Consider the following 25,422-nt stretch of genomic DNA (forward strand, 5'->3'; position numbering starts at 1 on the left):
GGTCCTTAACAATGCCTACACAGTTTGCTGGATGTTACAATACAATCCATGCTGTCCCACTGTTTGTCTTTTCTACCTATGAAAGAGTGTAATAAAATTTATTTATAAGGAATCTAGAGATTCTAAAACAGAAAGTATCATTTAATGAACCCAAATGGCAGACTACTTGTTCAAAGCTTACAAAGAAGAATTAAATATATATGATGACATTGCTCTAGACTCCCATTGTTGGTAGATAGTCATTACTAAGACGTACAAATAAAACTTGTTTCATTTAGCATTTAGACTGATCTGTGCATGGGTCATTTTTTTTTCTGCGCTTGTAGCAAGTGCATCGTTGCTCTTTGTCTTTTAGTTGCTACTCGGGGCAGCATCCTCTACTTCCTCATCACGGAAATGTGCTTGGTTAGTGAGATGTATCAGACTTCGCTCCGCCAGTTTCTTGGCTTGTTTGACCTTTCCTTGGCCAGGTACGTCTGTACTCAGGAAGCCAAGCTGAGTTCTGTATCTGTGGGTTAGAACGGTGACATTACATTGATAAGTTATTTTCCCTTTGCAACTAAGCTGCTTCTTTTTCTTTAAATCTAAGTTGAGTGTAATTACCAGTGTGTTAACAAATCATTCTCATTTGTCATTTTATGCTTAGAGAAAGCTCTACCAACTATTCATCCACTGATCGATTCCTTTGGTTTCCCCAAGTTTCTGTTAAACAAGAAAATTCCCCAGACATTGTTGTGAGTGATAATACTCGGCAGGTAAAATTGATTCAGACAACATGGAGGATTCTGTTATTTCATGTGGAGAGAGTGCTTGTTATTTTAGATTTAGGAGGCTTACTCTTGATGTGTAAAAAATAAGAATTGGTCCTCCAGAGTTACTTGTTTTCCATTAAAGACGTTGTTTTTAGGGACAATTGAAAAGGGTGGGACAAGGCTGATTTAAATGTTCTCTTCTCCAGGTCTGTCAAGAGCCCAATTACAAGCAAGAGGATCGCTAATATCATTGAGCACATGACCTATGAGGTTTATAAGTACACGGCTCGGGGTTTGTACGAGGGGCACAAATTTCTCTTCACCCTGCTGCTTACCCTAAAGATTGACATGCAGAGGAACCGAGTCAAGCATGAAGAGTTTCTCACCCTTATTAAAGGTCAATATTAGAATAGAAAGCATTGTGCACAGGTGCAGATGTAGGAATTATAGTGAAGGTCTTGTGCATTTTTCTTTTTAGCAATAACGGTTTCCTTGCATTTCACTGAAGATGGCATTTATGTGAGATTATTTTTAACATTAAAAAATTAATTAACTAATTAATTAATCTTTTTATTTTTGGCTGTGTTGGGTCTTTGTTGCTGTGCACGGGCTTTCTCTAGTTGCGGCGAGCGGGGGCTACTCTTCGTTGTGGTGTGCGGGCTTCTCATTGTGGTGGCTTCTCTTGTTGTGGAGCATGGGCTCTAGGCGTGCGGGCTTCAGTAGTTGTGGAATGCGGCCTCAGTAGTTGGGGTGCACGGGCTCAGTTGCTCCATGGCGTGTGGGATTTTCCTGGACCAGGGATCGAACCCGTGTCCCCTGCATTGACAGGTGGATTCTTAACCACTGCGCCACCAGGGGAGTCTGAGCTATTTTATTTGTTCATTAATTGCATGAATATTTATTGGGAAACTATTGCATGCCAGGACACAGAATAGGCACTTGAAACATAATAAACAGTAAGTAAATTGTGCAGTGTGTGAGGAGCTAGTAAGCACTATGGAAAAACGGAGAAGGATAAGGGAGTTGGGGAATGTTTAGTATGTGGAGTGGGGAAGGTTTAAAATTTTTAATGGGATATTTAATGGGATCTCTCATTGGGTAGGATTCCCGAGAGATGGACAGGTGGCCAAGACCTGAGGGACCAGGGGATATTGGTCCTGGGGATGTTTAGAGAAAGTGCTGAAGGTTGAGGAGGTGACATCAATGCCTCTAGTGGGAGAGGGCGTCCTATGATGAAGGCAAAGCAAAGCAACCAGGGCGGCTGGAGCAGAGTGGGTGAGGTGACCATGCCACTCATCCCATGGATATTTCCTCTGTATCTATTGTAGCATTGATCACAGACAGGTCCCCTCTGCCATGGAAGGCTGGGAAACACACATTTGCTATCACATTCTTGAATGTCTGGACAAAAAGTATTTAAAGGAACAGTGGAAATGATGCTAGGCTCGAAATGGTTTTATCTACTCTACCTTTTTAAACAAAGGCTTATCTTTAAAGATAAGGCACAACTTTATCTTTGGAGGGGTGGATTTTCATTGACTTCACCTACATGGAGAGTAGATTTGCAGAGGAACTTGAAGAGGATCCCAATGGGGGCAGTAGAGAAGGGCACACATGGGGGTATGTAGGTCAGAGTCATACTTATACATACACAAATGCATATTCATGTTCAACCTATGCTTATGCATCTATAACTATATCTATATCTATGTATCTTATGGTAGCAATAAAGACTTATTTAGTTAGACTTGAAAACTGAGAAATTATGATTTGTGGATGATCTCTCTTTCTCTTTCTCTCTCTTGTTTCTAAACGTTGAACACTTGACCCTTAGGTTTCTTTTTGTTCCAAGTTTCCTAAATCAGAGCACATGGAAGATGAATGGTCTGGTGAGACATCATCTTAGATGGACATGTAGGTGTAGGAGTTGCCTTCTGCAGTGAGCCCTTTGTATATAAATGATTTCTGGCCTCAGTGACTCTGGTCCTCCAGCTGATGGAGCTTCCTGTGGGAAAGTTGTTCCTGACCCCCCCAATTCAGGCGTGAGATGCATTTCCCTATGGAAATGACATTGAACATAGTGTCCAGAAATACTGTAAAGTGTGTTACAGTTTGGCGTGATCGAAGCAAACATGGGATTTAGAGTTGGGAAGACTCTAAGGGAAAATAGTGGCTTTGCCACCTTCTGGATGAGTGGTTTTGATCAGGTTTTTTAAACTTTTCAAGCTTCAGTTGCCTCAGCTATGAAACAAGGATAGTTAAATCTACATAACAGGATTATTGAGAATTCACACAACTTATATAAACCCTGACACATAGAATAGCTCAACAGATGATAGGCATTGTCATATCATCTTTAGTTTTTTAGTTTATTTCGATTAGTCTGAGGTTTGCATAGGTTGGACAGGATTTTGTGGGACTTTGGCATTCAACAGCTATTTCTTGTACTCCTTTAGGACACAGAGTTTCATAAGATTTCCCTTAGTTGTGTTGGTGAAAGCTACCCAATGACATGAACTCTTTCTGTAAGGACTTTAAAATCACTTGTTTGAAAATGTTATTTAGATAGCAACAGTGTTTTGATACTGGTTTTTTAATTTACTCATCTCTAAGATGGGAAAGCATCAGGCTGGATGACTTTCTAAGTCTGCCTTAGCTATGCCACTTCATGATACAAGGTACAACTTGTATAAATCATTGTAAGCATGTTTCACTTTTACAAGGTATAATGATAAAGATTTGAACCTTCTTTCTCCCAAAGCAAGGGTTTGAGGGATGAAGGGACTGGCATAATTCTCAATCACCTTGAGAATTTATTTTGAATTATTCCTATCCCAGCAGTTTATTCATCAAAAGTCCATCTAATCTCATGCCATATTATCCAGGAATATGTTCCCCACTTCCTACCATTACAGCATTCTTTGTTGCCCAAAGTATACTTTTGAGGCAGGCAAGATATTCATGACAGTGTTACCCTCTATTAAACAATGAATAATCTTTGGCTGCAAGGAACACTCTTTTCCATGAAAAACTTCTCCCTAATCCTGTGGTGAATACATTATTCTTTTCAGTTTGTTGGAAAATGGACAGTTTCCATGGAAATTGGTGTGACAGTTTTCAACACAGTGGCATTGTCCTTAGGTCTTTAACTGCTTCCTGGTGTTCAAGCAATCTGTTTTGCTTTCATAAGCTAATATTTTCACTGAAATGGCTTCACTTACCTCTTGTTCCACTTACCTTGGACGTCTACTAAGATGGATTTGGCAAAAGACAGCAATTTCGTGGGGTCCATGGTACCTGAATAAAGTAGAGATTGGCTCAGTAAATATCTTGAGTATTATTACTTGTTTATGACCTGCTCTGTTCAAAAAAAGATTGTAGCCAAATGGATTGGTTATATCTTTCTAAGAATTATGGTTAGAGCGTATTTTCCCTGAAACATTTTAATAGATGTTATTTATTAAACAGTATATTTTCTCCTGTAGAAGATTTGCTAACTCTTTCTTTGACTTAAAACACGATTGTTCACACATTTAATTTTTCTGGGATGGGCAACAATAACTTTTTAGACTGTCATTTATTTTCTGGCGCTGTGAGAGTTATATGAGTTATGTGAGCGTAGGTAAATCATCAGCAAAAAGATAGGCGTCAGTACCAAACGGAAATGTTTGTTGTGGGTAGATTGATGAAAAATAAGTGACATAGCACAGGGCCCTTGGGTGTGCTCAAAATGGATGTAAATAATACACTGATTTATAGAAGAGAACCCTTCAAATGCAAGTAGTGCTACTAACAGTTCTAGATAAATTATCTCCTTAAAATGAGCTTGTGCCAATATTTGGCAATTCTTAATGCTGACAATAGCTGCTCATTTAGTGACCCTCTGCTTTGTCCTTGATCCTGTTTTGAGTGCTGTACACTCACTTTATATATTTTCTGCCATTATCACAACACCTAGGCTTCATTATTCCCATTGTACATATTTGGAAACAGAGTTCCAGACAGATGAGCTGGCTCGTCCCAGACCTTGGCCAGGTGGAGCTAAGACAGAATCCACCACTTCCCTAAATCCAAAGCTATATTATTGATCCTTAAATGTGTTTTTCTAAAATCATCTATTCCTTTATTAAATGTTAAAGCTTGTTCATCACTATGACTTATATTTCTGAGTTTAATAAATGTCCAGGTAGTAAAAGAATTGATATTAAAATAGTTTCAGCAAAAGTTTTTTATAAAGAGATTGTTTTACAGTAAAGAAAGAAAAATTTAATAACTTAATATGTTTAACTTGAAAGGTGGTGCCTCGTTGGACTTGAAAGCCTGTCCTCCTAAACCATGCAGATGGATCCTGGACATGACCTGGCTGAATTTGGTGGAACTGAGCAAACTTAGACAGTTTTCTGATGTCCTTGATCAGGTAACTTGTGCTTTGAGTAAACTTATGATAATGTCACAATGAGCAGCTTCCTGATTTATCATTTGGCTACACTACTTGGGGAAGAGAGAGATTTCTTTGTCACTCTTAAAATGGTATGACCAGTGCTTGACTTTCCTCACCGCTCACTCATACTCTGATAAAGCACACTCCATCCATGGCAGGCTGGTCTTGCAGGAAGAAATTAGTTACCTAGGAAGTTTAACCAACGCTGACCTGGATGATATGTCAGTATCACCAACTGGAGACCCACGAGTGGGAAAACAGGTTCAATTAGATTAAATGATTAGATATGATTAAAAGGTTTTGCCGTCTTTCTAAAGATCAAATGAAAAGTAATAAGAACACCCTTCCTCTAAGTAATAAATATCCATTCTTACCTCTTGTTTCTTCTTCCCCTCCTCCTTATACTGCCTTAGCTAGGCATCTGGGTCTGAATGTAACACAAACACCTGGCCTTTTATCTTTAGAAGTCGTTGTCCTTTCATAAGCTGCAAGTTCCTGATGAATTGTGTATATATTGGTATTATGGAACTTGGGTATAGGAAGTTGAATTGGGACAAGCCAGGAAATAGCTTCTTGAGAATCTGATGACCAGCGAGAAGCTGCATGGACCGCAGGGTGGCTTTCTTCAGCTGCCAGATGAAGGCTCTTTTTCACCAGAAAATGTCTTAACACTGGTTCTTTTTTTTTTTTTTTATCATTAAAGTATAGTTGATTTACAATGTTACGTTAGTTTCTGGTGTACAAGAAAGTGATTTAGTTGTGCATATATATACATATATTCTTTTCCATTAGGGTTTATTACAAGATATCGACTATAGTTCCCTGTGCTTTACAGTAGGACCTTGTCGTTTATCTATTTTATATACAGTAGTTTTTATCTGTTAATCCCCAGCTCCTAATTTCTCCCTCCCCCACCCCCTTTCCCCTTTGGTAGCTGTAAGTTTGTGTTCTATGTCTGTGAGTCTGTTTCTGTTTCATAGATAAATTTATTTGTATCATATTTTAGGTTCCACATATAAATGATATCATATGGTATTTGTCCTAATGCTCTTTCTTGACTTTGCCAGTTTAAGTTGACTGGAAGCTTAAGCTCTGCTATATTTTTATGTTTTGGCTTACACCTGGTGATTACCGTGTAATTAGGGTATAAGCCATTCTTTTGGGTTAAATAGCTTTTTTTGGGGGGGAGATTTTAATGCATTCTAGCTTGTTCCTCCATGGGATGACTCCTAGTGACCTTTCCTGGACCATTATCAGTTATTGAAGTAGCTGTCTTCTGGAGATTATATTGTATACCTGAAATCCCTCCATATTATGTAGTCTTTCATGATTGAAAGAGGTTATTTTTTAATTTTTATATGATATTTTCTAAATATGAACCCAAATGGTTTTTCCTTTGATTAGATCTCCAAGGAAAACACTTGGGGCTTTAATCAAAGGGAATATACCAGAGAACATAAGATCATGTTTATCTGCAGATGTGATTTATTCTATGATTTTGAGATGCTTGCCCATATAATGCTTGCCTCTCTTTGATTTTTTTAAGCTTCAAATGATAATGGACTGTGTTTTTTTCCTTTATCAGTTGCCTCAAGGAAGCAAGTGTGATTATTCATTTGATGCTGATATTAAGTGGTGTATTTCAAATTACTGTAGATTAATAAGAGTATTGACCAAGAGACTTCAATAATATACATGTATTAAATGTCTTCTTTTGTTCCAAGAATGGTCCTGGGAAATGAGGAAACATAAGTGAATGAGACTTGGTTCTTTTTTTTAAAAATAAATTTATTTATTTTATTTTGGGACTTCCCTGGTGACGCAGTGGTTAAGAATCCGCCTGCCAGTGCAGGGGACCTGGGTTCGAGCCGTGGTCCGGGAAGATCCCACATGCCGTGGAGCAGCTAAGTCCATGCACCACAGCTACTGAGCCTGAGCTCTAGAGCCTGGGAACCACAACTACTGAGCCCATGTGCCACAACTACTGAGCCCACGCGCCTAGAGCCCATGCTCCGCAACAAGAGAAGCCACTGCAATGAGAAGCCCACGCACCGCAACGAAGAGTAGCCCCTGCTCGCCGCAACTAGAGAGAGCCCATGTGCAGCAATGAAGACCCAAGGCAGCCAAAAATAAAAAGATAAATAAATAAATAAAATAATAAATTTATTTTTGGCTGCGTTGGGTCTTCGTTGTGCGCGGGCTTTCTCTAGTTGTGGCGAGCGGGGGCTATTCCTCATTGTGGTTCACGTTGCAGTGGCTTCTCTTGTTGTGGAGCACGGGCTCTAGGCGCACGGGCTTCAGTAGTTGTGGCTCGAGGGCTCTAGAGCGCAGGCTCAGTAGCTGTGGCGCACGGGCCTAGTTGCTTCCCAACGTGTGGGATCTTCCTGGACCAGGGATCGAACCCATGTCCCCTTCATTGGCAGGCAGATTCTTAACCACTGCGCCACCAGGGAAGCCTGAGACTTGGTTCTTAGTCATAGGGGATCTCATGGAGCAAAACAGATTTCCTTAAAATAATGAAAATGAATTTCCATTGATTTCTCTATTCTTTGCAGATTTGTTCCCACAAAGTCATAGAAGAAATTCCACAACCCAGGGCTCTCCCTCCTTTAAGAGGGAGCCAGAGGCTGGTGTTAGTACAGACTGACTTTAGAGCAAATCACATTTGATTTTAGACTCTCAACTTTTTGGTGCATTCACACATGCCTGGAATGGTCAGAAAGAGAAAAAATATCTATGAATGCTTACTGAAAGATTTTTCTGTGGTGTGACACTTTTCTTATCCCCTGGTATTTTCAGATATCAAGAAATGAGAAAATGTGGAAAATTTGGTTTGATAAGAAAAACCCTGAGGAGGAACCCCTTCCAAATGCCTATGATAAATCTCTAGACTGCTTTAGACGTCTTCTCCTTATTAGATCCTGGTGTCCCGACAGAACCATTGCCCAGGTAAAAAGTACATATTTTAAAAATAGGAGAATAGGAACATTTCCTTTTAAATTTAAAAGAATATTTAAAATATTAATCCCAATGAGAATTTTTGTGTAGGCTTCTGTGTAATTTTCTAGCAATACAATTTTGAAAAATGGAAAAATAAACAACAAGTAAGTGTATGGAGGTGTATATTTGGGCTAAGTGATTTAATAATTTTCTTTGGTCTAAGTGATACAACAAGAGTGAATGAGGAAACTATGTAAGGTGGTTATATAGGTCTAATGTGAAGGTAATGCATTGTTTTTCCATATCATTTTTATATTAACTCAAAAAAGATATGGATACTCCATTTTGCTAGTAGTAAAGTGATGTTTCTTAAATAGAAAGACTGCTCAGATACTGGGGAGGGGAGAGGAAGACTACAGGGCAGTATAGCATCCCCAAATCCGTAGCCATTACACCAGGATGTGTCACAAACCTCGATGTGAGAAAGAAGGTTTGCCTAAATTTCTTTGAATGATACATATGGTTTAAATGTAAACCCTGGCTCTACAAGATCCATCTTTTCAAAGACTTTTAATCTGTTGGCCTTACCGTCATGGAAATTTACCCATGAAACAGACTTGTGGTGTCTTGCCTTCACAGCTAAAAGTTGAACTCTACTATTCACAGACATTGATTTTTGTTTTTAAGGACTTCTTTAAATAAGTCATAAAATAGCAGTAGGCTGGGGTTTCTAATAGAATGTAGGAATTTTTCCCCTTCACTCTCCAGAGGGAGTGTTAGAAACATACGGAGTAACCACCTGGGTACTGTGGAATCATGAAAACAACTAGATTCAATCATTTATTGTGAAAAGAAAAATGAGTTTTGCAACTCAGGGCACTGAGATCACCCTTCCTTTGGTTTTTCTTCTCAACTCATTACTTTTATCCTGCCCAAATGAATTGTCAAACAGTCGCCTTATTTAAGGGGAGTGTAGAAGTTTCTCTTCTTTTCCCCTTCCTTCTCTCCTTCCTTCCTCCCTCCCTCCCTTCCCTCCCTCGCTTCCTTCCTTCCCTTTTTATATTTTTCATGACACTTTATTGGGTTCAGTGCTGAAATGTAAGTGTCTCCCACCCCTTTGTAACTTTGTCATCTTCATTCTGGCCTCTGTCACCCTTAGGCTGATGACAGCCATGTCTTTCTAACTGGTCTCCTGTAGTTCATTCTTGCCCACTCTAGTCCATCTTGTATATTCTAGAAGAAACAGAAATATCACTATGATATTCCTTTAATGGCTTCCCATGGCCCTTATGGTAACACCCAAGTCTTAAGCAAGATCTAGAAGGCCCCTTGGAAAAATGTTCTCTCCTCTGAAGTTTTTATTCTCACATTGGATTCCTTGTGTGATTTTCAACCAGAAACCATTTGGGGAAGCATATTACAAGGTCTAAAATGTGGACATATTTAATCCCCATTCCCCACAAGCAACATCAGTCTTGTCTGTAGCATTTTGGCTGAGCATGAGTGCATGTCCAGGGACATTCAAAAGCCTGGTTGTAAGAAGAACACACTGTCAGAGGGTGTCTTGTGCTACTGCCTGTTTATGTACGGCTGTGAGCTAAGAATGGTTTTTATAGTTTTAAATGGTTGAACAAAAGCCAAGAAGAATAATGTTTTGTGATATGTGAAAATTATATAACATTCAAATTCCAGTGTCTATAAACTTTTATTGGAACACAGCCATGCTCATTTATTTATGAACTATCATTTGTTTATGCTGCGGTGGTAGGTTGAGTTGGGCAACAGAGTCTGTACGGCCACGAAGGCCTAATATATTTACTACCTGGCTCCTGATGTATGTGTAGGTAATAGTATGTTAGCTCATAGCTTGGATAGAAATGTCCAGGTGGGGTCAGTGCTGAATTCTATGGCAAGATTGGCCATTTTGAACTCCTTGCTATGCCAGAGGACAAAACACCTGGATCTTGAGAGATGCTGCAATGATGGCAGGTACCCAGGTGCCTGTGGCTGAGAAACAACTGCAATTTGTGGAACACCTGAGCATCCAGCCTTTGAAGTCCTTCCTGATCATGAAGCACACTGCCCAGTGGCTGTGATCAACGTGTAAACAAGTAGACTTTTGGAGAAGCCAAAGAACATGTCAGGCAAACTTGTAAAGTACCTTTCAGAAAGCTGTAAAAAATGTACAGGCATTTATACTCAGGTTAGAGACTTCAATACTGGATCTGGCCAACCTCGAAAAAATATTAAGAGGTACAAAATTAAGGGGTACCGTGTGATCCAAATGCAATTGGATTAAATCTTTAAAAATTAATTAATTTGATAGGTATGCAATACATTTCACTACATAAGTAGTCACTCAGCAGTAATTCTCTATTTGTTAAGTACCCATTAAATCCCAGGCATTGTACTGTTTACTTGATTACTTGAATGCATATACGTTTCCCTTAAAGCATCCTCAATAATAGAGTTGCCTAATATTTTAAATCTTTTGTATAGCATGAAGCAGCTGGTGTGTTGAAACAGGTCCCAGACAAGGAGTCAGCCATCCTGGGTTCTAGTCTTTTAAGTGGGTGATTGTGTTTTTGGCAAGTAACACAGCTTCTACAGAGTGAGGATTCAAACAAGCAAGCAAGCTAACAGATAAACCAATGAGAAAAAAGCCTCTGCCCTATTTTCCTGGCGGGGTTACTGTAGACATCATTGAGATAATCTACAAAAATGAATTTTGGAAACCACATTGAATTATGCACAAGAAGGAGTTGGAGCTAGTTTTGGTGACTCGTGTACTGTTTTGGCAGGCACGTAAGTACATCGTGGACTCCATGGGAGAAAAGTATGCGGAAGGTGTTATCCTGGACTTGGAAAAGACATGGGAGGAATCTGATCCACGGACACCACTCATCTGTCTCCTGTCTATGGGCTCAGACCCCACAGGTTCCATCATCGCCTTGGGGAAGAGATTAAAAAGAGAAACCCGCTCCGTGTCCATGGGGCAGGGCCAGGAGGTCCACGCTCGCAAGCTCCTGCAGCAGACCATGGCGAATGTGAGACCAGATGTCTCCTTTTGTGTTATGATGTTGACATTGCAGGTTATAGAATAACGATGCAGAGAGCTTATGAATCCTTAAGAGTTTAAACTTAGGTATTGTATTCTGTTTACTAAACAGGAAAAAGCATGATATCTATTAGAAAATTTCCATGGAAAAATGGACACACTTAAAACTTTTTCTGCTGAGCCTTCACTTATGGAAGACTTGCCCAATCAGAACATCTTATTTCCTGACCAGTTTGCATAACGCTAAACCCCACTGCAGGTCCCAAACGCTCTGTAGGGTTCATAGTTCCTCCTCTCTGCCATACGCTCCAACCCCTCCAGCTCTGTTCTTGGAATCCATAACGCTCCAGAATCTACAACACCATGCCTTTCTTGGGTTCCAGAATGCATCATCTGTGCCCTGGGGTCCCCTAGGCCTGCCCCCAATCCCAGAGGCCAGGAATCTGCTATTATCCTGTGGTGGTACCAGAGGTTTTCAGGAAACCTGGCCTGTTGCCTTCCAGGTGGGTCTCCTAGAGCCCTTTGCAGCTTGCAAATTCAACAGTGTACAGAGCAGACCAAACGCTAAGCTCACCCTGAAACCATTGGGTTCTAGGTCCCAGCTGCTGACTCTAGAATCTCACCACTGTGCTGCATCCTGGTCCCCTTCCCCTGGTCTGGAACTGAGCTTACTGCGTTCTGGAACCTCCATATTTACATCTTCCATCCTCAAGCTGTGCCCTGCCCTCAGCTTTGGTGAAAGGGAGAGGTCTCTCATGTGTGCTGTGCTCTGTCGGATGCACTTAGTTTGTAGTTGGGAGGGAGAGGGCAGAAAGCACCTGATTTGAATATGTTGAGAGATGGAAAAATACATCCATGATTCAGAATCCTAGGTCTGGTCTGACACGAGGGCTTGGTGGGCCTCCATCCTGGCCTCTCCCCCGTCATCCTCCCTCCCCCTTGACTTCCTTCCTCTGCATAGTACTGTACTTAGAGCAAAAACACTAACATTCACAGGACATGGAGTTAACTTGAATTTAAAATAAATAATGGTGTAACTAATAGCTTCAGGCAACTAAATTCGAATTTAAATGGAATATTCTTAGCCTTCAATTTATCTGTGTTTTTTGTTTAGTAGTTTAATTTCAAGTAAAAAATTTTTAAAAATCTTTGTTATTATTAGCATGCTTATAACTTGTCAGAGACAATAATGTTTTATGACGGAGTGAACCAACTACCCAAGAATAGCAAAATGGATGATCTGCTCAGTAAGGACACAGAATATTCATACAGAGTGTGGCAATGCCAAAGAAACAACTTTGGCCAAAGATTCCCTTCCGTGGGTGAAGATCAAACCTTCCAAGTTCTCACCTAAGAAACTTAGATCAGGAGTCACTTGTATGCTGGATGAAAGAGAGCATCTGAAGGCTTTTTGTAGTTATGTTTTATATTGAATTTCCCTTTTTTTTGAATTGTGGATAGTGTCAATTAAATTTTCATAGGACAAAATAAATAGTTATTTATTCAGCAGTGCTATATACTTCTGAAGAAAATGTAAGGGAATATGTGACATTCCAAAATGATCAGTTTTACATGTAACTTGACTAAGATTTTATATCTGGTGCTTAGTTTGTTTCTTGGAAAGAAAAATATCTCAGGTTACACTAATCAAATCTTTACACTAATCAAATCTAAGTGATCCAAAGTCAGAGAGTCAAGAAAACAACTCGAGGTTATGATCTGGGTGTGGTAGATGATTTTGGCAAAAAATGTTCTATAGATTAGGTATTGAATAAATTATTATTTCATGACCTAAATTTTTGCCTGTGTTGCTTTATACAAGAATCTTCTTATGCTCATAGAATAATTTATACAAGAGATATGGCTTTTTATTTTCTAAGGCTCTTGCTGTTAGAGTGGTCAGATTCCCCAGAGAAGGTTCTTCCTTATTCTAGAGGGTATATACCTTGCTGCCTGTATTCTGGGAACTCAGTGGGAGAAGGAAGGTAATAGGTCTCCAAATTCAATAGGTAAGCTTTCTTTTACCTGTTTTCGGTGAGGTCCCTATACTCTTAACAGGCCGCTCTCTTCCACTGCAAACCCTGTCTGTTTTGCCTTCTAAAGAAAATCAACTTTCCACCTTCCATTAAGGAAACATGTCGGGGGTCTGGACTTTCAATCTTCTTGTATTAGTCCATCGTCTTCCCCTACTTCCAGAAGGACCTTCGTCACCTCTTCTTGAGTGTTTTGGGAGTTATATGCTATAAATCGGTTTACGTCTCAGCTCTCCCCGAACAGTCAGTTTAGGGTTCAGCTTTCTTGAGTCTGTTTTCAGTGTTATTGACATTGTCTTCACCTTCACTATCTTTGTCCTTCAGAGTTCATACCTTTAAACAAGTCCCTTCGTTGTACTTTTCATGGAATTTGGGGAGGCAGCTGAGCTAAGTGACGGTTTTCAGTCAAACATCTTTACTTGGAAGTGCCGTTATCTCTTTTTATGTTTCACTTTGGTGATGTTCATGACCCCCACTATATATTATTACTCCAGGTGGCATACTAGTATACTGTGAGACACATACATGGAATAAGAAGAAATGTAACCTATCCCAGTTCAACACGATCATATCCTTAGATTTGACCTAGAGTACTTTAAAGGGGTTAGCGTGCTTTTCTATTAAATTTTAATTACTTAATTTCTAAAGAACATACTAATTTAAATCTCTGGGTGAAACACAAAATCGACTAATTTCCATGTACTGTTGTTGATGTAGGGAGGATGGGCACTTTTGCAGAACTGCCATCTGGGACTCGATTTCATGGATGAGCTAATGGACATAATTATAGAAACCGAGATTGTACATGATGCTTTCCGCCTGTGGATGACGACCGAGGCTCATAAACAGTTTCCCATTACCCTCCTTCAGATGTCCATTAAATTTGCCAATGAGCCCCCCCAGGGACTCCGGGCAGGACTGAAAAGAACATATGGTGGTGAGTCGAGGAATACTTCCAAGTTTACGGGAGTTCTTGTGCTTAAATTGTTTTCTTAAAGAAATTATGAAAAATGAATTAGCTAGGATTAGTTATAGGAAGTGGTGCTATGACTTAACATGATGGTGAGGGGATAGCCCCCTCTGTCCTGCTCCATGTGGAATATCCGCTGGCCGTGTTAGGGCGTCAGAGCTCAGGTTTCCACCTTATATTTTTGCTATTTCCCCACTATTGCTCTACTTTGGCCTATGCTATTCTCTGCTAGAGACTTGCCTTTCTAAGTTAACATCTAAAATGGATAATGTCGTTTATGGTCTTCGTGCTCCATACCTAACATAGGGCAGTAGCCTCTTGCAAGAGGAGAGGCTGAGTCACAATTATGGTCTCTTCTTTCATTGCATGAAGTTGTGTGTCAGGATGTCAGAATGTGAGCTAAGTTAGAAATCCGACAACGGCCACCAAACCAGACCAAAATGCCCCTCCTATCACAACTGGACCTGAGATTACTCTCTGTTCATTTGCTCCTTCTGGGTCATAGCTTCCTGTCTGAGGCTCATGGTCACAGAAAGAGTATGGACTTGGAGTTAGGAATCCTGGCTCTGATACTGCCTGAACAAATGCTTTGTTCTCTTGGGCGCTAATCACTCAAACAACCTTTCAGCTTTCTTGTGCCTAAAATAGTGATAATAAAAACTATCCAGGACAATTGAAGTAAATTTAATTTAAAATACTGTATTTAATAATAATCATCAAGATAATAATTATTACATAGCAATCTGAAAAAACTACAAAGAAATTTTTTTGGAGTTGTCAACAAGTCTCAAATTTTTGCCAATAAAATAGATGTGGAAGGATGGTGTCAGTAAAGAAAGATTTCAAGTGAAAAAATTTGTAATTATATATGCAATATAATATGTACATATATAGGAATCATAATTATTTTGGGGGAGTATACTCAGGTTGCAATGGGCTTCTTTTTTATTTTATTATTCTTTTTAATTGAGATATAGTTGCTGTACAATATTATATGTTATGGGTGTGTAATAGAGTGATTCAAAATTTTTAAAGACTCTCTACTCCATTTATAAAATATTGCCTATATTCCCCTTGTTGTACAATATATCCTTACAGCTTATTTTATATCTAATAGTTCGTACTTTTCAGTAGCAATGGGCTTCTATATACACGATTTTAATTAATATTAAATTGTTAAAAGAGTATATAGAAGCCATTGCAACCTGTGTACATGCCCCTAGTAGTAGTAGTAGTGATAGGTATTATTATTAGTAGTAGTTGTAGTAATAGCAGCAATATTTATTTTACTGCCACTATTCTTCCATCTCTGTTTTATCCCTGCGTTATCTTGTTAGGTTGGTCGAGAACTTGATCCATGTTAGCAAGCCCCCAACTGCCTCAAATCTCTGTGCATCTTTTTCAGAGAGGAATGCCCTCTGGGTACCCAAAAGTTAAATTATAATTGTCATATGAATATGGTAAGAGTAATTCAAGATAAGTGAAGTTTAATATCAGGAATTTACAAAAATAATTAATAGATTATAAAAGTAGTAGAAAGTAAAGATGTTTGAGAGATGATATAGTTTTTCACCTGACTGACCACAACAGGCGTGAGCCAAGACCTGCTGGACGTGAGCGCTGTAGCCCAGTGGAAACCCATGCTGTATGCCGTGGCTTTCCTGCACTCCACCGTCCAGGAGAGGCGCAAGTTCGGCCCCCTGGGGTGGAACATACCCTACGAATTTAACCAAGCCGACTTTAATGCCACAGTACAGTTCATCCAAAACCACTTAGATGACATGGATCTCAAAAAGGTACTGTGCACACACTGCTTCGTGCCCCCGGTGATTGTGGACTTGGGTCCTTGAACTAACATGACCGCCCAGCCTTGGCGTTAATCCTGTAGGAGTGATGATTTTCTGTGCTGGCAAAGTCATTCTCTTTAAGTCATAGCAGCTTGGGTCACACTAGCCTCTTGATTTTAGGGAAAAAAAGGAACAAATTTTGATTATCTTTTTACTTCTCAAAGACAAGTTGACATTACAAGTAAGACAACCTAACGGGGTCTGTTGGAGGGAGGGGGGCATGGGTGAAGAAGTGTGTTTTTTAAAATCCTAAAACGTGAAAAATTTAGAGTCTAGATTACTTTTGGAGTGTGTGCTTTTTAAAGAACAGCCTCTATATTCTCAAAAAATAAACAATTTTTTTTCTTTTGAAATCAAAGTATAGAAACATATGAATGCACCAAGAGAATCTATCTCAGGTCATGATCACGAGCTTTGAGTTACCCCTCATGTCTGCCTATTTAACTTTCTTTCTGCACTTTTCGCATTACTGCGGAGTGAATAAATGAATGAGTAAATGACATTGATGACAATGATTACATGGGTGTTACTTGGCAGGGAAAATGGGGGTGAGACAGTAGTCAGTCCACAATCACTCTATAAATTTTCCCAGGGCGTCTCCTGGACCACCGTACGCTACATGATAGGAGAGATTCAGTACGGAGGCAGAGTCACTGATGACTATGACAAGAGACTGTTGAACACACTTACTAAGGTTTGGTTCGGTGAAAATATGTTTGGACCGGATTTTAGCTTTTACCAAGGATATAATATTCCAAAGTGCAGCACGGTGGATAGCTATCTTCAGTATATCCAGGTTTGTCATCTTCAGAATTTTTTGTATAGAGCAAGTATCTACAGCAAGTTGACTTTTTTGATATTTATTTGTACTGTATGTACTTCTTTGAAGATAAATTTTAATGGTGATTCATACTGAACATGGAAGGTTCCAAGCACCATAGATGCTGTCTTCATATGTTTATATTCACCTAATGATTAAACTGTTTATATTTGTTCTGAGGGTGTGTTTTATGTGAATTCCCTTCTTTCCTCCCCTTTTAATGCCCCATGAGGAATATTCTTTGGAGAGGTGATAGACTGGGCAGATTTAGAGCCAGGGAACCTACACAAATCCCCTGGAGCTCTCTACCCAAAGGCAGCCTCTAGACTCAATCTGTTCTGTTTCAATCCACTTGCATTATCCCGTGACACCTGTTCCTTAATCCTGGCCTGACGGACAGCTTATGAGTATGTTCAGGAATGCTCTCTGTAGAAGAGCTTCCTCTAAGACTGGGTTTCTCAGCCTCGGCTCCGTTGACACTCAGGGCTGGATACTTCCTTGAGTCGGGGACTGACCTGTATAGGATGGTTAGCAGCATCCCTCGCCTCTACCCACTAGATGTCAGTTTCACTTTCTACCCAGTTGTGACAACCTACAATGTCTCCGGACATTGCCAAATGTCCCTGGTGGGGGCAAAATCACCTCCAACTGAGAAGGCCTGCTCTAAGTAGGAATAGGATTTTGACAGGAGATTTGGGAAAAAATATGATTTGTCCTTCCAGGTAACTACATTTTCTGTCTCAATACCTTGAATTCATTAGATCATCATTTAGCGATCTCTTTTGCCTCTAAGATTTATCTCAGGATAAACAAAGTAAAGCGCAACAGCCCGCCAAGTGCTAAATTTACCAGTATATTTAGAGGTTCCATGACATATAAGTGTGATGAGTTTATCGTATATCACCACCCCTACACTTTTATTAATTCAAATCTACAAATATATTTGTCTTAACTGTACTATATGTGTCTTTAAATCATTAGCACCGAATAGGAGAATGCCTATGAAGGTATAAATTTAGGTATACCTGCACATTATATTTATTTACATACGCCTCATTTCACAATGAATTTGAGATAGCTTATAAAAAGGCATTACGTAAAAAGGAACAAAATAATGGACTAGAAGGGAGGGAAACCATGAATAAAGGGAAGGATACAATTCACACATAAAATTATACATCAAATTGTAGGTAAATTTCCTTTTTTTCAAGTAGCTGGGGGAGTATTTACCTGCTAGTTTTGCTTCTCATTTGCTGTCTGCTTTTCTCTGTAACTTTGTTGCTCTTTCAATATTTCTCGTTTTTCTTAGTCTCTGTCCTTCTCCTTGGGGAAGTACATTTCCCACCTCTGGTCTTATTGGGCCATAATTGCTAAAACTGTCATTTTTAGTAACAATTTGTTATACACCATTTATTTAAACAATTGGTTTGAATTAGACGAGACCTTCAAAAAACAAAATACCAATCCATAGTTCCCTTTCCATCTTACAAATATATTATAAAACAGGATAGTGTCTTTTTGATTGAATTTGCTTGAAGTACAGATATTAAAGAACCATGAGCCTATTATGTTGATTGTTTTTCAAGACAACTTTTGATTCTCTCCTGGAGAAATTGTTGAGGTTGCAGCCTGCCATGAATAAGACATATCATGTAAATGCTTATCCTAATAAAAACATGCTTATTTGCTAAGACAGTGTAATTTAACTGGTACTTGTGTCAGCAGCTCTGTGCTTACGGTCTGTGTTGTTCAGAGCTTGCCCACCTACGACAGCCCTGAGGTGTTCTGGCTGCACCCCAATGCCGACATCACCTACCAGAGCAAGCAGGCCAAGGACGTGCTGGACACCATTCTGGGCATCCAGCCCAAGGATAGCTCTGGTGGAGGGGATGAGACCCGAGAGGCGGTGGTGGCCCGGCTGGCTGATGACATGCTAGAGAAGCTGCCCCCAGACTATGGTCCATTTGAAGTGAGTTGATGGCATCCTGACAAAACGTCAGCTGTGGATGTGTCTGGTTGGTTGGGGGAGTGAGGACGAAGGGAGGAGGACAAAAAATAATTTTTCTGAAATTAAAAAAAATCATTTAAAAAACTTGCTTCTTGAAGAACCAGAAAAAGAAGTGTTTGAATTTATAAATGTAATCATCTCTCGAGAAATTAAATAAAGAAACCTGATGAGGACGTTAATCTTCATAATTAAATTACAAGTGTGGACCGATGGGTTAGGATTGCTTTCTAAAACGTTCCCTGGAGGCACTTCACATTGTCATTTGTTCAGAGGAAAAAAAATGTATTCTTAGAGTAAAGCATTGATTATTTAGAAAAATGTTGTGTAATTCAGGCCTTCTTAATTTCAGGGAGTCTATAGTTATATCGTTAACTCCGCAGCTTCTTCATCTCGTGGGTTTGGAAAATTGATTTGTCTTTTTAATACGCAAGTAACTTCTAAGCAAAATTGATGATGGTGAAAGTTAATTTTTTTTGACATTTTAGCAATTATTGTGAAAAGATTTACCCTGATAACATGTTTAAGTCTTTGAGAAAAGCAAAAGTAAGTGGCTTACTTTCCATGCAGTTTTGTTTTTTTTTTTTTTTGGCTGTACCCCACGGCATGCGGGATCTTAGTTCCCCAGCCAGGGATTGAACCCATGCCCTCTGCAGTGGAAGCACTGACTCTTAACCACTGGACCACCAGGGAAGTCCCATCCATGTAGTCTTAAGAGATGACGTGGGCTAACCTTGTGACATTTTTGTCACAAGACCACCGTGTTTCTTTATATATTGCCCTTTCCACCTGGTTTTCAGAAGGAAGTCTGCAGCATTTTGTTACTTGAGCATCCTATTATTTTCCATGAAGCAGGCCATTTTGGGTGCTAGTACTACAGTCTGAACTCAAGGAACTGTCACCAAGGGACTCATTTCCCTTGGAAGAATCTCTGATCACTTGCTCGGAAAAAATCAATACTGCTACCAGCTTTCGTAAGCACCTTTCATTATAGTATCAGGAAAGCGGTCATTCATGTCTAACAGTGGTTGAAATATTTATAAAGCAATAAAAATGCCTTAAAAATATAATAATAATTACATCTGATCCACAAAAGACTCTGAATAAATACTTGTAAGACAGAAATGAATGGGTGGGTGGATGGATGCTTTGATGGAAAAAACAGAAAGCTTTTAAAACAGAAGTCTCGTTTTTTGAGGCAGCCTTAAGAATTGTTGTGTATGTGTACACATCTGCTTGTGTGTGCCCATGTGTGTATTCGCAAGTCTTGGAGTGGCAGTAGTGAATATTTCCCAATAAGTGCAGTTGCTGTTTGGAAGGCTACATGTTTGTGGGCATAGATTGTATATTCTGTGAATTTATGGAGGCCTGTCTTCTCCCACATGGGATGAAAAATCAGCTGGTCATTTAACAGACGTTTCTTCTTTATTTCTTCTTTGTTTTCTGGCAATGAAAAAAAAAAAAGCTTACTGTTTATGGAACTGTAAAATTTGGGGACCTTTCAGAAGCCCTAGGGTACCAGTTACATAACGTTAGTAGCTGTCTACTTTTTCACGTGCTGGATGTCTCCATGGCAGGTAAAGGAGAGGCTGCAAAAGATGGGGCCATTCCAGCCGATGAACATTTTCCTCAGGCAGGAGATAGACAGAATGCAAAGGGTACTCACCCTAGTCCGAAGCACCCTGACCGAGCTAAAACTTGCCATTGATGGCACCATCATCATGAGTGAAAATCTACAAGACGCACTGAATTGCATGTTTGATGCCAGAATTCCTGCTCGGTGGAAAAAAGTACGTTTAACTCAGCTCTTATTCTGCCTACTCACTTTATTGTTGTGAATAGTTGTGATTGGCCAGTGAAAAGCATGTAAGAATAATGTACTTAAGAGTGCTCTTTTGCTTAGGGACTAATCTCCTTAGAGCCCTGTATTTTTGGATTGTGGGTAGGGAAGGAAATAATTTAGCATCTCCCACATCTCAGGTTCTCTGCTAGGCAATTTATACGCACTGTTTCATTTAAATCTTGAAATTTATTACCCTTAGTTTACAGATGAGGAACTTGAGGTTGGGGGGAGTGTTAAATCTTTTCCCAGATCACACACCTTAGAAGTCTAAGAATCAGAATGTAAACCCAAGCTCATGGATTTCAAAGCTCGTGACGTTAGTCTTATAGAAGGGAATGTTCCTAGACACACGCAGGTATCAAAAGTCACACCAAAGAGACACATTTTTCCTTGCTTCGTCTGTAAATATGTGAGTATGTATCTCTCAAGATAACAAGATAATAATTTAACAGTATGCTTATTGATCACGTATTGTTAATTGTGCTAAATGACAGGTGTGGGTTTTTTAAATTTTATTGAAGTATCGTTGGTTTGCAATGTTGTGTTCATTTCTGCTGCACAGCAAAGTGACTCAGTGTGATACATATATATTGTTTCATATTCTTTTCCATGATGGTTTTTCACAATCTATTGAATATAGTTCCCTGTGCTCTACAGTAGGACCTTGTTGTTTATCCATTCTATATATAATAGTTTGCATCTGCTAATCCCAAACTCCCAATCCTTCCCTCCCAGCCCCTCTCCCTTGGCAACTGCATGTCTGTTCTCTACGTCTGTGAACCTGTTTCTGTTTCATAGGTGTGTTTGTTTGTGTCATATTTTAGATTCAACATATAAGTGATATATGTTATTTGTCTTTCTCTTTCTGGCTTATTTGGCTTCATATGATAATCTCTAGGTCCATCCATGTTGCTGCAAGTGGCATTATTTCATCCTTTTTAATGGCCGAGTAATATTCCATTATATATATATGCACCACCAAGATGTGGGTTTCTTAAAAAAAATCTTTCCCATTATGGTTTATTTCAGGATATCGAATACAGTTCCCTGTGCTATATGGTAGGACCTGTTGTTTTTCCATTCTACATATAACAGTTGGTACGGCAGATGTGCTTTTAAGAAATTTTTGTTTTACTTGGAAGAGTAAAATGAGTACCTGAGTGTCTCTGTAGAGGCGTTTGCTGATCATGGCTCTGAAGATGCTGAGGGTCCAGGGGAAGGACTTGGGAGGCAGGAGGGTGGGGTTATCCAGGGAGGGCAACTTATAGAGACGATATTGGATCCTGGGGTGATTGGAACCTTCTGGAGGATACTCAGGTAAATGGGATGGTGAGACAGGATGGGGTTAGAACTGAGAGTCTCTCAGAAGAGATTCACTTAGTGCCGAGGCTCTGATATCTCACCCAGGGCTTTGGCAGATTCCAAGGCAGTGGGTCCCAAAGGCAGTATATAGTAACTGGGGAGTGTTCTACTGTCTTCTCCACCTTATTTGGTGAACCACCATCCATCCCTCTAGTCATGCAGCCTAGAAACTCAGAATCAGCTTTGACCAGACTCCTTTCTCTCCTCACCTTCAAAAAATTCATTGCCAAGGCCAGAGAGTTTTCTATATGAATTCCCTCTTCTCATTGCCAATGACAGAGGAAGAACCTCTGCGGTCACTGGCCCTTGCAGGCTCATTTTCCACTAAACAGCTCGCCCAGCTTGGTCAGTACCTGCAGGCTGTGGAACAGGGATCCTTGCCTGGAGACATCCCCTTATTAATGACTCCCTGTGCCCTCAGATCAAATGTCATATAAACACACCTCTTTCAGTTAACACATCTATAAAGATGTGATAGAATGAGTTACCTCATTTTTAAATTGAAATCATTTTATACAGGTTTTTATTCTACTTATTATCAGTCTTTGGGAATCTCACTGTCTCTTGAAAAATAGGCATATCAATTCTTGAGATATTTGAAATTCAAGTAGTTTATCTATCCCGGTCGATCACTACATTTATTCACACATAAAATATTGCAGTTACAGTAAAATGTCATAAAATATGATTTGGAGATACCTTCTAGTGTGGCTGCTGATAACGTTAATGACATTTCCATGCCAACTGTAGTAATAGGAGTTCCACACGTGAATTCAGGCAGAACGTTACAGGCAATGAATGCAATTAATTTGTTTGTGGTAAAGAGACCTGTGTTTCCATCTCTACCCCTTCATCAGAGGAAATAAAAGTGCAGTCTAAGGGACAAAAACTTCAGAGAATAACTGTTGTTTGCCTCATAAAAAATGATAAGTGGAGAAAGGCTTCTATGATTTATCATTCACAAAATACGTTTTAAGGTGCTGATAAGGCCATGAGCACACTTATATAAATAGAAATCTTATTTTATAATGTATCTACTGAAAATGTAGCCTAAGGAAAAATGGTTGAAACCTGTTAACTTTAATTCAATTCATTGTTTTAATTGCTTTATGGCAAAATTGGTCATGACTATATTTGTATGTGGAAGGAGATTCTACTGAAAACAGATGTCTTGAACAGTGTGCTGAACTGGATTGATCTGAAATCCATGTGACGACTCGCTGATTCTATCATCTGTCATTAAGGAGGAAGAATAATTTGAAAACTTAAATGTCATAACCCATGGGAAATCTATGTCTTAGGGACTTCTAAATTCTAAGAGTGAAATTGTTATTTCACCACTGTTTTCTTCTGTGAACGTAGCCAGTTGCACGGCAGAATTAAACCTGTATTAATTCATGGTTTAACGTATGCATTTCAGGAATCTTGGGTTTCAAGTACGTTGGGTTTCTGGTTTACTGAGCTTATTGAAAGAAACTGCCAGTTTACCTCTTGGGTTTTCAATGACCGGCCCCACTGCTTCTGGATGACAGGCTTTTTTAACCCCCAAGGATTTTTAACTGCAATGCGACAGGTAATTGCTCTGATTTTCACTTGTTGTGTTTTTATAATTTTCCTCTACCAGGCTTTCTTCTTTCATTATAGTTTTAAAGAGTAGAATAAGACAGAGAATGATTGTCTCTTTTTGACACCAGCAGTTACTTTGTCCTGAACATAAATCCCGCGTGTTCTCAGCCTGCTAGCTGGGATTTCAAAATGTTTGTTATTGTTATATTTGATTTGATTTGATATTTCTTTTAAAGTACAAGGGGTTAAATTAGGACATGGGTATTGCTTATAAGAGAATCTTTTTTTTTTTTTTTTGCGGTACGCGGGCCTCTCACTTATGTGGCCTCTCCTGTTGCGGAGCACAGGCTCCGGACGCGCAGGCTCAGCGGCCATGGCTCACGGGCCCAGCTGCTCCGCGGCATGTGGGATCTTCCTGGACCGGGGCACGAACCTGTGTCCCCTGCATCGGCAGGCGGACTCTCAACCACTGCGCCACCAGGGAAGCCCTAAGAGAATCTTTTAAAACTCTTTAAATACTATCCTACCTTCTTTGAATCTGGATAATTTGGGGCTACACTGTCATCACGATGATGCTCTTTATATTAAGACAAACCTCTAGCTGCTGATTTCATTCATCCTTTGCTTTTGCTCTTGCCCTGAGTAGGAAGTAACTCGGGCCAATGAAGGTTGGGCTCTGGACAATATGGTGCTCTGCAACGAAGTCACCAAGTGGATGAAGGATGACATTTCTGCCCCTCCCACAGAGGGCATCTACGTCTACGGCTTGTATCTTGAAGGTGCTGGCTGGGACAAGAGGAACATGAAACTCATCGAGTCCAAACCGAAAGTGCTCTTCGAGTTAATGCCTGTGATAAGAATTTATGCCGAAAACAACAGTAAGTTGTCTTGCGCATTGAGGGATGGTTGGTATTATTAGGTTGGATGATGTTATAAACGCAGGATATCGTCATTTTTGTTATCATGGGATAAGGATTATACTATGTTATCAAGTGGCTTCACATTCACACCTGTGTTTAATGAGTACTGACTGACTGCTGGACTCTTTCTTGAGCGCTCCTGGGAGGCAATGGTTCTAGATAGTTCTTGCCTATCTAATAAAGCAGATAAAATAGCATTAGCTAATGAGATAAGAAACAGGTGTTTGGAATAGTAAATAAGTGGTGAGAAAGGAGGGTGAGATAACAGTGGGATGAAATAGTTAGGGGCTGGATCTTAGGGGCAGTTGGGTCTGGATGGGCTTGGAAGGATAGATGGGGCTTGGATGATGAGGTAAGTAGTGGAAAGAAGGCTTTCCAGGCAGGACTGCACAGGGCTACGGGAGGTGGTGTCTCCACCAGCTTGGAGATTTAAGCCAGGTTGTGAAATCCAGTTTGAATTCAGGGACATTCAACTTAATCCAGTAGCTAAGGGTAAAACTCTGGGTTCACATATCAGCCTGTGAATGTGATAACACTTCTATGAAACACACATGTCAAAGAAGAATACTTTGACAAAGTTATCAAAGCTCTGTTTGACAAGGCTAAAAACACCTAAACTGTTTTCCATTGTTGGCTTGATGTGTTCTAGAGGTTTTTGTTGTTGCATTTCACTCAGCTAACTTCTTCTCAGCAGTAACCACCGTCCACCATATGAGGAGTTTCCCTGTTCTTTTTATTTAAAAAAAAAAATTATTTTCCTTTTTAAATAAAAATTGCATATACTTAAGGTGTGTAACGTGATGATTTGATATACATATACATAGTGAGATGATCACTATTAAGCCATAAACTCAAGAGATAGCCA

The 25,422-nt window shown here is 39.6% G+C and overlaps 1 protein-coding gene across 1 annotated transcript in view; it reads left to right on the forward strand.

Moving 5' to 3' along the window:
• Positions 1-25,422, forward strand: part of DNAH5 (dynein axonemal heavy chain 5) — a 200,419-nt gene that overhangs the window by 167,152 nt on the left and 7,845 nt on the right. Inside the window, exons 65-76 of the mRNA XM_024741734.1 lie at positions 356-470; positions 959-1,149; positions 5,048-5,169; positions 7,993-8,142; positions 10,935-11,180; positions 13,942-14,161; positions 15,785-15,990; positions 16,634-16,837; positions 18,615-18,830; positions 20,444-20,656; positions 23,492-23,644; positions 24,284-24,515. Of these exons, the coding sequence (XP_024597502.1) occupies positions 356-470; positions 959-1,149; positions 5,048-5,169; positions 7,993-8,142; positions 10,935-11,180; positions 13,942-14,161; positions 15,785-15,990; positions 16,634-16,837; positions 18,615-18,830; positions 20,444-20,656; positions 23,492-23,644; positions 24,284-24,515 (2,268 nt within the window). The remainder of the gene's footprint in view (positions 1-355; positions 471-958; positions 1,150-5,047; positions 5,170-7,992; positions 8,143-10,934; positions 11,181-13,941; positions 14,162-15,784; positions 15,991-16,633; positions 16,838-18,614; positions 18,831-20,443; positions 20,657-23,491; positions 23,645-24,283; positions 24,516-25,422) is intronic.

Source organism: Neophocaena asiaeorientalis, unplaced genomic scaffold (genome assembly GCF_003031525.2).
Source record: "Neophocaena asiaeorientalis asiaeorientalis breed wild unplaced genomic scaffold, Neophocaena_asiaeorientalis_V1.1 scaffold10, whole genome shotgun sequence".
Taxonomy (NCBI): Eukaryota; Metazoa; Chordata; class Mammalia; order Artiodactyla; family Phocoenidae; genus Neophocaena; species Neophocaena asiaeorientalis.